Below are 15,949 nucleotides of genomic sequence, written 5' to 3' on the forward strand. Positions count from 1 at the left end.
TTAGCCGAGAGTTCACCTCGTGGAGGTCGCCTACCTAGTGCATTGTTAGCAATGGCGGACGCATTCATATATTTGTTGTAAATGGAGCCCCAACTACTCTCCCTGTAACCAAAATAACAACTCAAAAGTGACGATAGTTCATGAAACGGAACCTTATAAGTGCTACATTTTATGCAATCTTTTTAATCAAAGTTTAAACTACATGATGTCTAAACAGAAGATGAAACTTGCGAGCTATAGTTTTTTTATGACATAAATTTTTATTTCTAGTGATTACAATATAAACGAACTGTAGTCGTTAAAAATAACGAGTCAGTTCTCAGGTTGTGTACAATAAATTAATTAAGAATCGTAAATACATTAAGACCATATAAAATTAAACAAATCCGAGTCCTTGGGTTGTTAGCAAACGTAAAATCCAGTCGTACAAAAACATAAGAAGCATCTCGAAGCATTTTACTTGGAAAACCACCTATTGTCCATTTGTTACATACTATACCTCATTTAGACAATCAGCTGATTGCTTAATTTTATGGACAGTTTTTTTAGTTTTACATTGTTACCTCGTGAGAGACTTCAAAAAAGGAATAATCAATATTAATTAAGCAGGTGATTGGCCGCAGATAGGTCTCAGGTAGGTTGTGGTAGGTCATAGGTCATATTCTCAGAGCTACGAATAGAAGACACCAACATAAAAATCGATCAAAGCATTTCGAAGGAGTTGAAAAGAAAAATGTTCCACTAACTGGAGAAATGGGACGCAGGCGATGCTACCCGAGTCCGCCGGATGTAAATAAAGACTGGACAGACAGCAAAATTATATCAATATGCAAATAACACGAGTATAGAGTTGAATAGGCTCATATAAGAGTACCTTCATCTCATAGCAGGTGCTATCTATAGCAGCAGCATTATCAGTTATCGACGTCATAATGAGCGCAGAACTTGAAATGTTCCGATTAATTCGGTGTTTCCATCACTCGAGAGTTGGATTCCCGGGTGCAAAAATGTAAATGGACACAAAAATAATTCGGATGTCGGCAGGATTGGAACTCACAACAGTTCGGGGTGCGGTGAAAGTCGCAGTGGACAGCCACTGGACCGCGGCGCTATTAATATTGCCAGATAAATAGGCAATCAGTTGTGTCATGTGTAATCTGATAACAGTGGTGATGTAGACGTTCAGAGATCAGCCTGAGACCTGTGAACGGCGTGTGCCGTTTTATTTGGGTCTCGTTCGGTTGTGACCGGATCACGGCGCGCGGCGCGCGGCGGCGGGATTTTAATTGTCGGCAAGCGTGATGGTACGTGATGGTGTGTGGCACAGTACAGACTGCGACGGTCGCTTATATCTTTGATTCTACCGTCATTTTATTGTATTTTTCGTCCCTATTTATGTATCCGACTGAAACACAGCTTCCCAAGCACGCCGCTCGGCTATAGAGATATACAGGGAGAGGTGGACACTCCGTGCAGACTTATTGAAATGTTTAAAATAATAGATGGCGTCCTATAGGCATTTTAGTTATTGTTGATAAATTATAGTTTGCAACGTTTACATGCAATCATTGTATAGATAATTATATAATATAATTGTATATATGTATTGTTGTAGTACATTATTGTTATAAATTTGATTCTACTACCAGTTTAATTGTTTTGTGCACTGTCTCACCTCACCCTTCAGTCAAAATGCAGATTACAAAGCAAGCCGCTGGGGGACTGGAGCAGGTGAGAGTACCGACTGATACTCGCAGACAGTACTTCATATTCGATGGCGGCGCGGCGCGGCGGTGATTTGTTGTAGTTGTCGTTTGATTGTTACCATTAATAGATGGCGTTTACATGCGAATAAAGTCACGGGATAAAGTTTATTATGACACACTACACATGACAATCTTTAAAACAATCACTTGTAGCCGACCTGCAATTACTTGAGAATGAATGTAAGTCGTTAACTAGTTGCAGATATAAATAGTGTAACCGTGTACTGGTTTCTGTCTAATGAAGAATAAATTATTATAAGTCTTAACTCCTTGTGTATCGGTAAAAAATGTTCTTGTTCGTTTGAATATTTATAAAGTAACAGAGGGACAGGGAACCAGTGGTTGTAACTTGTAGTTGTATCTGTACTTATTGTATTCATAATGTCCTGTTGCAGTGTAATCAGTTTATTCTCATATCTTATAATATGAATACATTTTTTTTAATTGTAAATATTTTTAACACCAATAGGGTTCGTGACGATAAATTCTTAGGGAATCAGTAGTCTAACTGACCACACAGCGCTTTAATTCCAATGTCGTGGGTTCGATCTCTGACCGGCACAGTAATATTTTGTTCATTAGTGTTACTATTTGTATTGTTTCATGTATTTTCTATGTCTAATAAAAGTATGTCGCATTATTTTAAAATAACATGCAGAATATGAAGAAAATTTTCATACAAACTCCTTGATTATAACGCGATAATTTTCTAGTACTAGATACTATACTATTTATAAAATATTAATGGGCGTACAATATGCAATATAAATAAAATCTTACTTTATTTCCATAGAGTCAGTGTTAGCAAAATAACGGATATTAAATAAAAGTTAACCGCGTGTCGCATGACTCTTGTATTAGTACGACTCTATTACTATAACTGAAATAACGCGGTTCAGGTTTCATATGGGGCCTTATTTCGGGCGTTATCCGGACGGCTTCGGTGGCGTAGCGGTTAAGGACTGCATCAAACAGCCGACGGTTGTGGGATCGCTACACGGCGGCGGGGCCTCCTGTTTGTAGACGATTTGTTGAATATTGACACCACCACACATTGGTTGTCATATATCGCCACGTGTCTACACAACAACGTATAGAAATATTTCTGTAAGAAATTATTTCATAAGAATGTTACCGCCGCGCCGTAGGGCGGTACGGATCCCGTCTCTGTCGCTTGTAGGATGGAGTACTTTAACCGCTACGTCATCGAAGCCGTCACGTTTTTATTTCTGAAATTTTTCTTACCTTCTTACTTTAAAAATATCTTTATTTTTATGTAAACAAGTCGTTGCACAAGCTGACGGTGCTCCTGATGGTAAGTGGTAACCGACCAATATATAATGATATGATGACGATTGCGGACGTCGCGACGCCATGTGCCGCTCGGGATACCACTTATGCATTTCCATGCCAGAGCAATAAGATGACAATGTGATGCCTCTTGTTCAGTAATTTTATTACCCTATTTTGTCATTGAACCGGAACATAACAGTCACAGTCACACTTACAAAGCAACCCGCCGCTCGTCTGACACACACGAGTAGGTACGTCCGCGACGCGGGACTGCGGATCTGCGCAGATCACTTGTATTAAATTAATGAATTGACAGATGGCGTCGTTCGACTGCAACATTCGGCCGTCGGCTGATGTTTTGATGGTTGTCGTTTAATGGTTACCTTCAACAGATGTCGTCCACACATGTACATGCGCACAAAGTCACGGCCAAAGTGAGTTAATCAATAAATGCATTGCCGGCATCGGTGCAGCGGAGTAGCTTCTGATAGTCGCGGGTTAGATTCCTCGCACGGTACAAACGTTCACATTGATGCGTATGATTGGGTGTTATCTATGTCTGTATATATCTAAGTAATTGTATCAGTTGTCTATTATCTATTACCCATGACACGAGCGCTGCATATCTTAGTACTAGACGGCGCTGTATGAAATGTCCATGGATAAAAAATTAAAGATTTTGCATAGTTGGTAATCATGAACCGAAACAAGCCTACTTCAGTATACTAACCAAGCCAAGCTTCACAGCCGAGCCAAGAAAAACTTTAAATCTATAGCACTGACAATATTATCTGATTACATTAATAATGAGTGCGTAGCGACTTCTATGTTGATTATCGCATGCCTCTTACTTGTTATACTGTAATTATTTATATAAAAAAACATCTATTAAAAAGAGCAATATACAAGTTTCTTGCTCATTCTTCTTGTGATGAATCTGCATTCCAAATGAGTGGTAGAATCAAAATATGACTATTCAAAAGTGCTTGTAATGAGTTTATTTGAATAAAGATTATTTCTATTTCTATTTCTATTTCTATTTGGCGGCGAGTTGCCTTACCAGGACATGGTGGTGGTGGTGGTGGTGGTATAGAGTATAGAGTATCTGTTGAATCAACTGCGCGCTATGTAGGGTTGGCCGTGAACGGTTTCGTGTGCAAACAAATTAAATTGACATTTAGCATTATACAATAAGTTTACTTCATTTGAATGTAATAAGATGGCGGATGGCGTGACGATATTAATTGTCACACAGGGACGTGGTGCTTCCCCATTAATCTCACCAGATCTCGTGTTCAAATGATCATTACCTTAAATTATTATCATCAACAGTCCGTGGCCTGGATGCGAAACTTCGCACTCACAACACGCCATGCCCGGAAACTGCTGCTGCTACTCGTACCTCTCGTTCTCGTTCTGTTTATGTTATTGAAGTGACACACGAGCCGAGAGAGACAAATAACCGACAACGTGTCACGTGTACCCCATACGTGCACGTGACATGTTGTCGTTTGTATGTCACGTGACATCCGCGCTGCCACTCAGACTCTGCCATTCCACAGACTAGGATGTCATTATTCCTATTGTTTAGTTTCACTGCAGAATCTGCAGCCTACAACCGAAACACAACCTGCCAAGACACAACGTGGTGACGGTAATGGTGTTCATATGTGTACATAGTGATAGGTAACCACTCAGCTAACTAAATAATAAATATACTCTTAAAGTAATAATATAAAAAATACCATGAAAACCAAACGTGACGGCTCCGGTGACGTAGCGGTTAAGTACTCCATCCTACAAGCGACAGAGACGGGATCCGTACCGCCCTACGGCGCGGCGGTAACAATCTTATGAAATAATTTCTTACAGAAATATTTCTATACGTAGTTGTGTAGACACGTGGCGATATATGACAACCAATGAGTGGTGGTGTCAATATTCAACAAATCATCTACAAACAGGAGGCCCCGCCGCCGTGTAGCGATCCCACAACCGTCGGCTGTTTGATGCAGTCCTTAACCGCTACGCCACCGAAGCCGTCGGGATAACGCCCGAAATAAGGCTCCATATGAAACCTGAACCGCGCGATTTCAGTTACAGTACCGGCTATAGGCGACGGATTTGTTTACCGTGAGGTAGGCTGGCGACTTGTTTACCATCCTATATATAATAACATAAAAGAATTAACTCTTTCATAATTTTAGCCGTCCTTAGCGAGCAGTTGTTGGATGACCTCTACGTATTTGCACTTTAACCGCAGTTTGTAAACGTGTTTCTAATAAATACCCATCTTTTACCTACACATCTAGCATTGCATTACGTTAGTGGATTACCGACGTTTGTAACCCGAAGGTTACTTCGCACGCTACAAATGTCACTTGTATGCACAAAGGCAGCACGCCGCAGTCGACTCTCGACTGATAATACTAAAATACAATTAATTCTTATTGCAATAAAAAATAATCTATTTTGGGATTTTCGCAATTAATTCCCGATTGAGAAATGAAAAGAAAATTAAAGTTCGAGGTGCCGTGCGTCTGACTCTGTTTGTCTGTCTGTGGCGTCGTAGTCTCCTAAACGAGTTAATCGTCCGTGATAGGATATTTTGTTTGTAAGTTGCCGTGATCGAGAGAAAATAACCTCTAATAAATTGCTAGGAATTATTTTTGAGGACTCTTAAAATTGAAAATATTCCAGTTATGTCTTCGAATGTGTTATAAATTGAATTTAACTGGAATTTTGTGTACTACAAAATATGCAATATTTTGTAATACACCTACCCGCACTCTTTCAAATACTACGTGTACATATAGTACATATATTTTTTTTATTTATTTATTACTCTTTATTGCACCATAATAACAAAAAAAAAAAAACATATATACAAACGAAAAAAATATTTAGATAATATAATACATGTAACAAAAATATCGCTGTACAGTCAGCGATATTTTAATATATATTATAAATATTTATAAATATTTAATAACGACATATAAATGAGAAATAAATATGTGTAAAACTATTAACGGCGGGACTTTACCAAACAAAGTGATCGTTACAATTTACATCTGTATGTCTGTTACAATTTACGTCTGTGGCGTTTGTATTAAACTCAGCAACGACTTGATAGGTTTAAAAGTAACATATACATACTAGTACCACAGATGACATAATATTACATACTAGTACGAAGTCGCGGGTTTAGTTAGCATTTTAAAATACTAATAAATTATTAGAAAAACTATGTGTAGTCAGCCATCGCACCTGCCTGTACAACGCTGACTGTACCCACTAATTGAATTGCCATGACTGGCATTGATTTATAATCATTATATTAATCAATTATAATACTCATTCTTTAAGTTTATATATTTTTAAATTACATTGCCGTTTATTCCGTGCAAATCCTAATTAGCAGTCACTTAGGTAATAGATGCAATTAAATTATTAAATCATACCAGTTTTATGATCATTAATATATACATAGATAGCATTGTGGAATAGTGACTAGTAGTAGTAGGTAGTGGCACAGAGTAGTAATGAATAAAAATTATGCTAAGTTCTTTCTATCAGATCACCTGGTGGTGAAGATACTGCTAACAGACCAAATTAATCTTTGATAGAGTGGCTTTGAATACATGAAGGTAATAATACATGGATTGCAGCGTCGTCCTGAGGCCGCGACCACACGCGGCTGAACGTATGCTGCTACTATTTGTTACTATCATCATATGGAACGTTTTCAAATGTGGCCCCGGGGGTTGGGTTTGGTGTTTGTTAGTAATGTGGCCTGAAGGTCATATGACGAGCAATGTACCATGTCAGGTTGACCTCCACGCTGTTCGCCTATCGTGATAGTTTCTTAGTGAATTTGTGACGATGGGTGAACTGGCATGACCATCATGACATGCTCATCTTATCATCCTCCACTGGTGCTCGGCCAGCGTAAATCGTTGGATATATATATAAACATATGGGGCCAACAGGGCGAGTGTTGTCAGCAATTGTAGGCAGCGCTATACTACACTACGCTACACTACACTACACTGATAGCTGTACAGTTTTGAAGCCGGCCGGCCGGCGGTCGTCCATTGTGCGGCGGCCTTGGATATCAATTAATATCGCAGTGTATGTACAGTAATGTACATGCCCAGTACACGATAATAACCCTCTATTTCCGGGATATATAATGAAATTTGTGTCGGCGCAATATTCCCATGATCTCTGACGGCCGCAGCCCGCAGGCCTACAGCTTATTATTATTTGTACACGTAACGACCGCGTTTTTACCATGCAATTATATAACTCTATGACTGTATAATTTGTACTTACGGCCAATATAATACACTAATCAATTATTAACATATATGTTATGGATGATACGAATGTAAGAGCCGTAAAATAATAAACATACTATATATTGTCGTAACTGGCTAATAAGAAATGTATGTTATATTCTAAATTAGTATTTAATATTATAGTTCCTTCTATTGTACATTCTTGTCTATTGCTTCTTGTACTGTTCTGTCATATCAATACTTACCAAATGTATGGTCTTTATTACTTTTACTCTTGATAGTCTTTCTTTTCTGTTATGCTACTTCTTAGTTACACACGTACACGTTGGTGGGTGTGCAGTACTGTGCAGTACTGTGCAGTAAATAATACTAAAACGATGTTATGATACACTCGACTGTAATGTAGCCTTAACAGGTGTAGTTGTTATTTTTAACAGCCCGTTTGTTTCCACTGTTCATCGGTTCAGTTATTAAAGACTTGCATTCTATACACGTATATGTAAGCATCATTCTATTTTTAACAACTCCTAAGTATCACATTTATATTACAATGGGATGACTCGCCATTTGAAGTCAGTTGACACTTGAATGGTCGCGGTAAATGACTACTATAATTTACTAAAAACTGTTCTCGAGTGTTATCATGTACACTCAGTAATAGGAAACACCTGTGTGCCGACACTATGATTCTAATACCAGACCTATTATATATACATACACCATGACAAACTACACCCACCAGTGTAGTAATCAACATTGAGATGAGGCTCCACAATCCACATTGCAGCGTTGTACCGCGCTCTATACTAGTATGTAAGCGAGCATGGCAGGTGTAGGCAGCCAGCATTGTCACAGCGGCTTGGCTGGTCACACAGCGATGTCACGTGTGGTGATCAGTGCGATACTGGGGGTTCACACCAACACCACTCACTCCACCTTCCATTTATTACTTTCAACCTATTCTGCTCTTACTCCATGTCTATTAACGGTAGACACAACTTCCATTTCGGCACTAGGGAGTCACTCTGTGTCTTGTTAATATAGCATTAATTTTTTAGTAGTGCTTTGTTTTTTTAATGGAAACATCTTGTAAATATCAAACTAAATTAAAAATAATCAGTCTTAAAATAATTAATGGCAACAATCACGACATCCAATGTTAAACAGTAAAAAAAATGTGGTCACACGATTCTATATGTTAAAATAAGCCAACAATTATAAAAATCGTGAACATATTGTGTTTCTAAGTACAAAAAATTCATTCTAATTGAAAAACGACGTTCAGCAGTGTAACATTAAGATAATGTTGTTATAATATAATTATAAACAATTTTAATAACCAATTTAAATTTAATATGTGAGTCGAGTAATTATATATAATATTATATGACAACCATACAGACAGCTTCACGCTTGTTACTTTACATGGGGTGGTTACACACATGGTCACCTTTTGACACTATGGTGAACGCCACATTCGACTGGACACATTTTGCTGGATTTTTATAAATCCGACTTTCGAAGAAAGTGGTGTTTTGACACTCGTTTGTATGCCGGCCACACTCGTTACAAACTAAGTAAGTACAAACTCTTCGCTCTCGATATTTAAGTAGTGATACAAAATATGTCAATTGTACACAAAAATAGTAGTGTCATGTGATTTAAATATATAAATAGGTGTTATTTAATATTAATTTATATTTACGTGTGACCTCTAGATGTAGCAGAACAATAACCGCTGACTTGCAAAGACCTTACACACTCAAACAACTTATAATGAAACAATTATGTCAAAGTCTTTATGTTCATAATTGAGCCTCTTTGTTAGTGGTCATCTTCGCAAACAAAAGATGGAGGATGCTATTCCGATCGTTTGAATAATTTAGTATTGAGAATGTATACCGTACCGAGTACCCGTTCATCAAACAATGGACGCGTGCCATATTCATAATTATGATAAGATGTTCAACCAACTCCAAATAAGAGCAACTTCTTTACTTCACTCTAACATTTTGGCTTTATGCGACAGTCAGCTAGACACCAACAAAAAATAATTTTTAGTAATTTTAGAAATAACTACCCACCCGCCCACCGCACAGAAGTTGTTTCACCACCCACTATATCTGTAATGTTTAATTCATCATTCAATCATTAACTAACACCTTAATCATGGAGGGGTGTACACTGTATAACACATCTCACGACCTATTTATTCTCAGACTACCCCATTATATACACCAATATATGGTCACATGAGATTTTTATACATTAGATTTTATTGATACTCCTCCAAAATTAAAAGCCATAGTACAAAGGCTGCATCTTTGTTTACAATTATAACCTGCAAATGACATAACATATGTTGGTGTCTCTGCAAATGTTGTATTGTTGAAACATTGCTGATTTTGTAAACTGAAACGTTCTGACATTTCTTATTTTGTTTCTGCACCAAATGTAATCTGATAGTGAAGCTTCGTTTCGTGTTCGGTAGGATTTAGTTGCTGGTTCGCTGCGTTGTGTTACAGGCGGGGTGTGTGTTGTTTCGTGGTCGTGGTCGTGGTCGTGGTCGTGGTCGTGGTCGTGGTGCGGTGGTACTAAATCTAAATTATGTGTCGCACACGTGTGGAGTGCACGGAGCAACTAATTACAGGTGTGATTACGGCAGACAATGATATCTTTACAAACCATTCACACTACACACACAATACATCCATTAATTGTTAATTTCAAGGCCCCCGTCCACATTTCCTCCATAAATCGATTACACTCTAATCTGCAAATAAAAATACACAATCCAAGTTCATGAACTGTCTTCGTCGATAACTACATAGTCAGTGCTAACAACAGGAAAATTTACAAGGCCATTTCATTGGCCGTTGAGAAATCAAGGAAACCTACATACTAAGTTATATATACATATGTACGCGGTTACATTCATAGACGTGCAGCCATCGTCACCAATTAGTGGTCAAGTTTTCAGACTCATTTCACGAATGATAAGTACCGGACGAGGCAACTCTTGTATGTACATTTAAGGAGAGCACCGCGCACGTAACACCCCTGGTATTTCAGGCATCTATAGCCTACGGTAATCGTTTACCATCGGACGGGCCGCATGCTGTATTGCCAATACTGTCGTATAAAAAATATTATTTCATGTTTGATGTATTCAAAACTCAGCTGGTATTTGTCAATTCAATAATACGAATAATCAAAAAGTAATTTAATAATTTAATTTTTTTATTATATTAGAATATGTTGTCAAATATTTATGCTTTATTCTTCCTACCTATATTTGTAGTTCCAAGCGGTTAACCGAACGAACTCTGACAGGTCGATTATAAACCTAATGAAAACTCTGAACAGCCGCTGGGCCACGCCGCGCCGCCGCCGCGCCGCCGCACCGACCGACTTATGTTGTATAGTTGTATAGTTGTACGTCCACCAGATGATTGTCACGATGACGGGGTTGTAACAACAGGAAGTAGCACATCGATTGACCAACACCATATATTAATACCGTGGGAAATGGAGTTTTTACATGAAACGATTATTTTATCAGTTATTTAACATTGTTGTTTATAACTAGTTATTCAGTTAACTGAAGTTGTGTCGGCTGTAAAATTATCTGTCTTAGAAACATTTGTTTGCATCAAACATTTGTTTATGTGTGTTGCAGCATGTTCAGGGCCTCCGTTATTTCTATGTGTTAGCTATTAAATAATATAATGTTTAAGTCCCGAGAAAACTTTACATTACATAATTAAGGATAATTTAAAAACATACAAACAGGATGCATTCAGTTAAAAAAATAATAAGAAACATGAAAGTCTTAGTAGTTAGCACTTAGACAAAATGGGTTTAATTAGGTAACAAAACATTTTAAAAAATGCAGTCTAATGTGGACGATATCTTTTAAAAGTAGGTTGTAAAAGAAATTTCGTTAATTCGTTAACACGTTGTAAACGCGTGCAATAAATGTATTAAGCACAAATAGTGTAAGATCGATATGTTGTCACCCACTGCGAACAATGCCGCGGAATATATAATAGACAATGACTCGGTAACAGGTAGAATAAATCTAAATAATTTTTACAATGCCGATGTAAATTTCAATGAAACATCTGGAATAGTTACAGACAATTTATATTTTAGCAAAATCATTTCAATGGTAGACGAGTTGGAACCCGGCGCGGCACCGTGTCGGCACCGTGTCGGCACCGTGTCGCAGCGTGACTCGCTCTGTGTACCAATGTAACTGATCAGTCTGATCGCCGGTGGACGACGTTCGACAATCATTAGGACGAGTGCACACGCACTCTCTTACTGAAAGTCTCAAAACTCTAACTGAAGCTAGCCGTTTATATTATGATGTGTCCGATGGAACATTTGTGACGGAGTACGATACGTGTCACCTCTATTTCATACGCAGAACATCATGAACGACTTCAGAAATAAAGCACGATTCGTCACGTTCGTGTGCATTAAATGAGATTAAACAAATGTGCTATCCGATTCATTATACTTGTATTGTTTCTTACAATATAATATATACTAGAATTTCGAGGTTATTGAACATCAATATGAATTGACGCCAAATTAGAAAAGGACTCAAATAATAATTATTTCATATAAATTATTCGTAATGAATATTATGTTATCTCCCATTCAATCCAGTAACAGTCTAGTGAATAATTGCTATCTAGAGAATTTCGTCCTTTTCGCTTTCGTCTCTTTCATTTTTACTGTCACCCCCTCAGCGATGACTGATGATACTGATACCTCGTGTCATCATAGCCAAAAAAGCAATCTTAGTGAAGATTATTAATTAAAGAAAAATATAAGAATAGTGTGATATCACGCTACAGACAATAGGAGCAGAGCTGTAATGAAAAATGTTGTAAAACCGGGGGGATAATGTAACGCGGACGGAGTCACGCTGATCAGCTAGCTACAGTATGAAATAAAAACAAATGTTAACAATGTAGCGGCGTAGCGTGGAGGTGTGGGCACTACACCGCGCCGCACACTTCACGGCCTACGTTGCACAATGGGACAGTCGCTGTGTATGACTGAATTGGATGCGCGCCTGATTGGAATACGAGCACTGCTCGTTTCGCCACCGTCGGCGGCCGGCCCCCTCACTCTCCTTATAATCACACCGTGACCATTCCTGCTGACTGCCACGTTTGACCACGTACCGCCGTTCATCACGTGCTGTCAGTTTAATGCAAAACTAACATAGCGCATGCATGTACGTAAAATAAATAAAAATCGATAAGGAAAATACATTCATTACATTACAATGCAATGTGAGGGACTCTCGACCACTCGTCGACTCGTGGACAGGCACATAAGTAAGTCAATGTAATCGACTCGTTCTCTAACGTAAACTCTACTTAGGGAATTACTATAGCTTTATAGTCATATTCATAACGAATACTCGCTACTGTTAAACTGCAGGTTTCATTCGTATCCTTTTACTTCTCTTTCGAAACGTAAATACGGAGACTGATCCGAACGAATCCATAACGATTCAGCCTGTTGTGCATATTTTTATGACGTCGGTTTATCACGTACGCTGTACAACGCAATCCGACATCATTGGATTGGAATTAGTTTCAGAACATACTTATCATAGAGCATTTTTTCACGTTCGTAACACAAAAATGTGACCGATAATAGCATTGACGGACGTGTCTCATATTGAAGGATTGAATCATTAAATAATCTTTTACGATTTACTTCATGAGTCAATGTAACAAGCCGCCTGAAAACTTTCCACGATGTTCACAAAAACAAACTTTATGATTAAAAGTACGAGTACAAGTTGAAAAGTCTCTAACTGTTTCAACGGTGTATTATTTAAAAATTACATAACACCTTTATATTTACGTTTATAGTGAATGAGGGCGCATTCGTTGTCTGTTCGCTTAGGTCTTTCAAACAAAGCAACGGAGTTTAATGCAGTTTTCAGCAATAGATAGAGTAAGGAAGGTTATGCGAAGCCGGGGAGGAGAGTTAGTTACATATAAATCTCACAAAGTGATGAGTATGAGAGTAACGCGAGCGGGGTGGTGTCTGCACCGTCTGCACCGCTGCACCGTCTGCGCAGTTGTATGTCGTATCAGTCGCGGCGTCGCGGCGTCGGTCCCCGGTCGCCGCGTCCGTCCATATAGTTGACAATGTTACTGCAAGTAAAATTTAGTCTAAATTATTGACTGTCTTATATTTATAATGTAATATATTTGGACGATGCGGCCTCTCTTATACCCGTGAACTCATTCAATATTAATATAATGTATTCTTTCTTGTCACTCATATAACGGTTAATTATAATGTAACTATAAGTAACTTAATTATAATTAACATTTCCACCGATCGTTAAATAACAAGTATTCTAGCGATTAATTACAGAGTCATCTTTATAGTACAGTATGAGACTAAGACACTTCCCCACGTTTTCAGTATATAGTAGTAGTATAAAAGATATTGTATTGTACTATAGAACCAGCGGATGTATTCAGAGATTTGTAATACATCCGTTCGAAGCCGGGTGGGGTTGCCAGTTAGATATTAAACTACTGCAGGCAAGTAAAGCGCGTTAGTTATTGTATTATATTGTTTGACAATACGTAACTTTGATCTTAATTTATTTCATTGTATTAAATTCGATTGTACTTGCACAAAAATCTGTGAGTTTTAATTTTATCGTATATATAGTACGCTGGATAGTTGTAGAATTCTAAAAATACTTATTATTCAATCAAAGTGATATTCGGTACAAATCAGAAAAATGTATGTACAATCAAAGTTACATACGCGCGGCATACTAATGTTGTAATGTAGGCATTCGACTAACAAGTACCGAAAATGAATTTAAACAGGGTTCTCTTCGGTCGTTGAGCTCTGTTCAGAAGTATGCATATATAACTATAGATGCAACATATGTAACTAACTTATATCATGTCTCTTCCAGGGCAACAGGAGGTAACACGGTATGACGGCCAAGCACGGTGGCGGACGAGAAGATGATCGTCCGGACAAAGATTCTGTGTACACGATTAAGACCGGGTTCAAAAACGACGGCTACCAGCACGACCGGGACTCGAACGACGACATCGTGAAACCACCTCCGCTGCCCGCGGAGGAGGACAACTACCCCACAGGCAAAGTGAAACTCTCCAGAAACGAAAAATGGAGAATACTAAAGAACGTGGCGGCGGTGAGTGCGGCCTTCATGGTGCAGTTCACCGCCTTCCAGGGCACGGCCAACCTGCAGTCGTCGATAAACGCGGCCGACGGCCTCGGCACGGTCTCCCTCAGTTCCATCTACGCGGCGCTCGTTCTCTCCTGTATTTTCGTCCCGACGTTCCTCATCAAGAGGTTGACGGTCAAGTGGACCCTGTGCCTGTCGATGCTGTGCTACGCGCCCTACATAGGCGCTCAGTTCTACCCGGCGTTCTACACGCTGGTCCCCGCCGGGGTGGTGGTCGGCCTCGGGGCTGCGCCCATGTGGACGTCCAAAGCCACGTATCTGACACAAGCCGGGAGCGTTTATGCTAAATTAACCGACCAGGCCGTGGACGGCATCATCGTTCGATTCTTTGGATTCTTCTTCCTCGCTTGGCAGACTGCTGAGTTATGGGGAAACTTAATTTCCAGCTTAGGTGAGTAGACTCTATGACACTAAGTAAGGTGGGTAGTCTGAATAGTTTCCGACCTAACAAAATACACTACGTTTAATGTTAGTGTAGAGTCGCCATTACTCCCCATACAGAGAGTCTCTCTACAGAGACAACAACACCTCGACACTCACTCACTCACTCACTCACTCACTCAAACAACTGTCAAGTTCACTCTGTGCATCTAAAATTATTTATATTATATTATATTATTATTAAAATGGCTGAAAATTTGATGTGTAACTGTTAAAAGATGCACAACTATGTTCAGCAACTTTTGTTGACGCGTGCTGCGATCGTTGGATTGAGATCGGAAACTTTTCAGACTTCCGAGTATGTATATTATTTCAATTTATATATCAATCATCAATTTATATATTGTAGTATTTCAATATCATGAAATCTATACCGAATTACTTACATAACATGTCATGTCATGAGACATGTCTTAGGATAATCCGTGAGGTGCCAAAGTGAGAATCTTAATATGTATATATTTTATTTGATGATAGTTTACAGTAATGTAGCTTATATGAATAAAATAACATATAGGCTATATTTTTAATTGAAATTTAACCGCGGCCACATTCAGTATAATATATCTTTGTACCATTTCGTCGCACACGCAACGATTTACTGAATGAGCTGCTCTGCTTTACTTCGGTCGAACCTCTTTATGTCTCATATCGTAATACACTATTATGATATGAGGCGTAACATGTTAGTTCGTATGAATTGTTAGTAGTGCTGTTCATGTATATAGTAGTATATAGAAGTCGTCTCGTTTGCCTATTTATCCGGCCCGGTCGAGTCGAGGTGTGTGACGTGTGACGTGTGACGTGTGACGTGTGACGTGTGACGTGTGACGTGTGACGTGTGTGTGTGGACAGTGTTCTCGTCG

At 38.7% G+C, this 15,949-nt stretch overlaps 1 protein-coding gene across 1 annotated transcript in view; it reads left to right on the forward strand.

The window, feature by feature from the left end:
• LOC131855718 (UNC93-like protein) overlaps positions 1 to 15,946 on the forward strand; it is a gene marked incomplete at its 3' end in the record, with an annotated part of 102,326 nt that extends 86,380 nt beyond the window's left edge. The window contains exons 3-4 of the mRNA XM_059207017.1: positions 14,343 to 15,033; positions 15,939 to 15,946. Of these exons, the coding sequence (XP_059063000.1) occupies positions 14,364 to 15,033; positions 15,939 to 15,946 (678 nt within the window). The remainder of the gene's footprint in view (positions 1 to 14,342; positions 15,034 to 15,938) is intronic.
• Positions 15,947 to 15,949: the final 3 nt, after the last annotated feature.

This window comes from Achroia grisella, unplaced genomic scaffold (genome assembly GCF_030625045.1).
Source record: "Achroia grisella isolate CSIRO2021 unplaced genomic scaffold, CSIRO_AGI_Agris_v1 utg1470, whole genome shotgun sequence".
NCBI lineage: Eukaryota > Metazoa > Arthropoda > Insecta > Lepidoptera > Pyralidae > Achroia > Achroia grisella.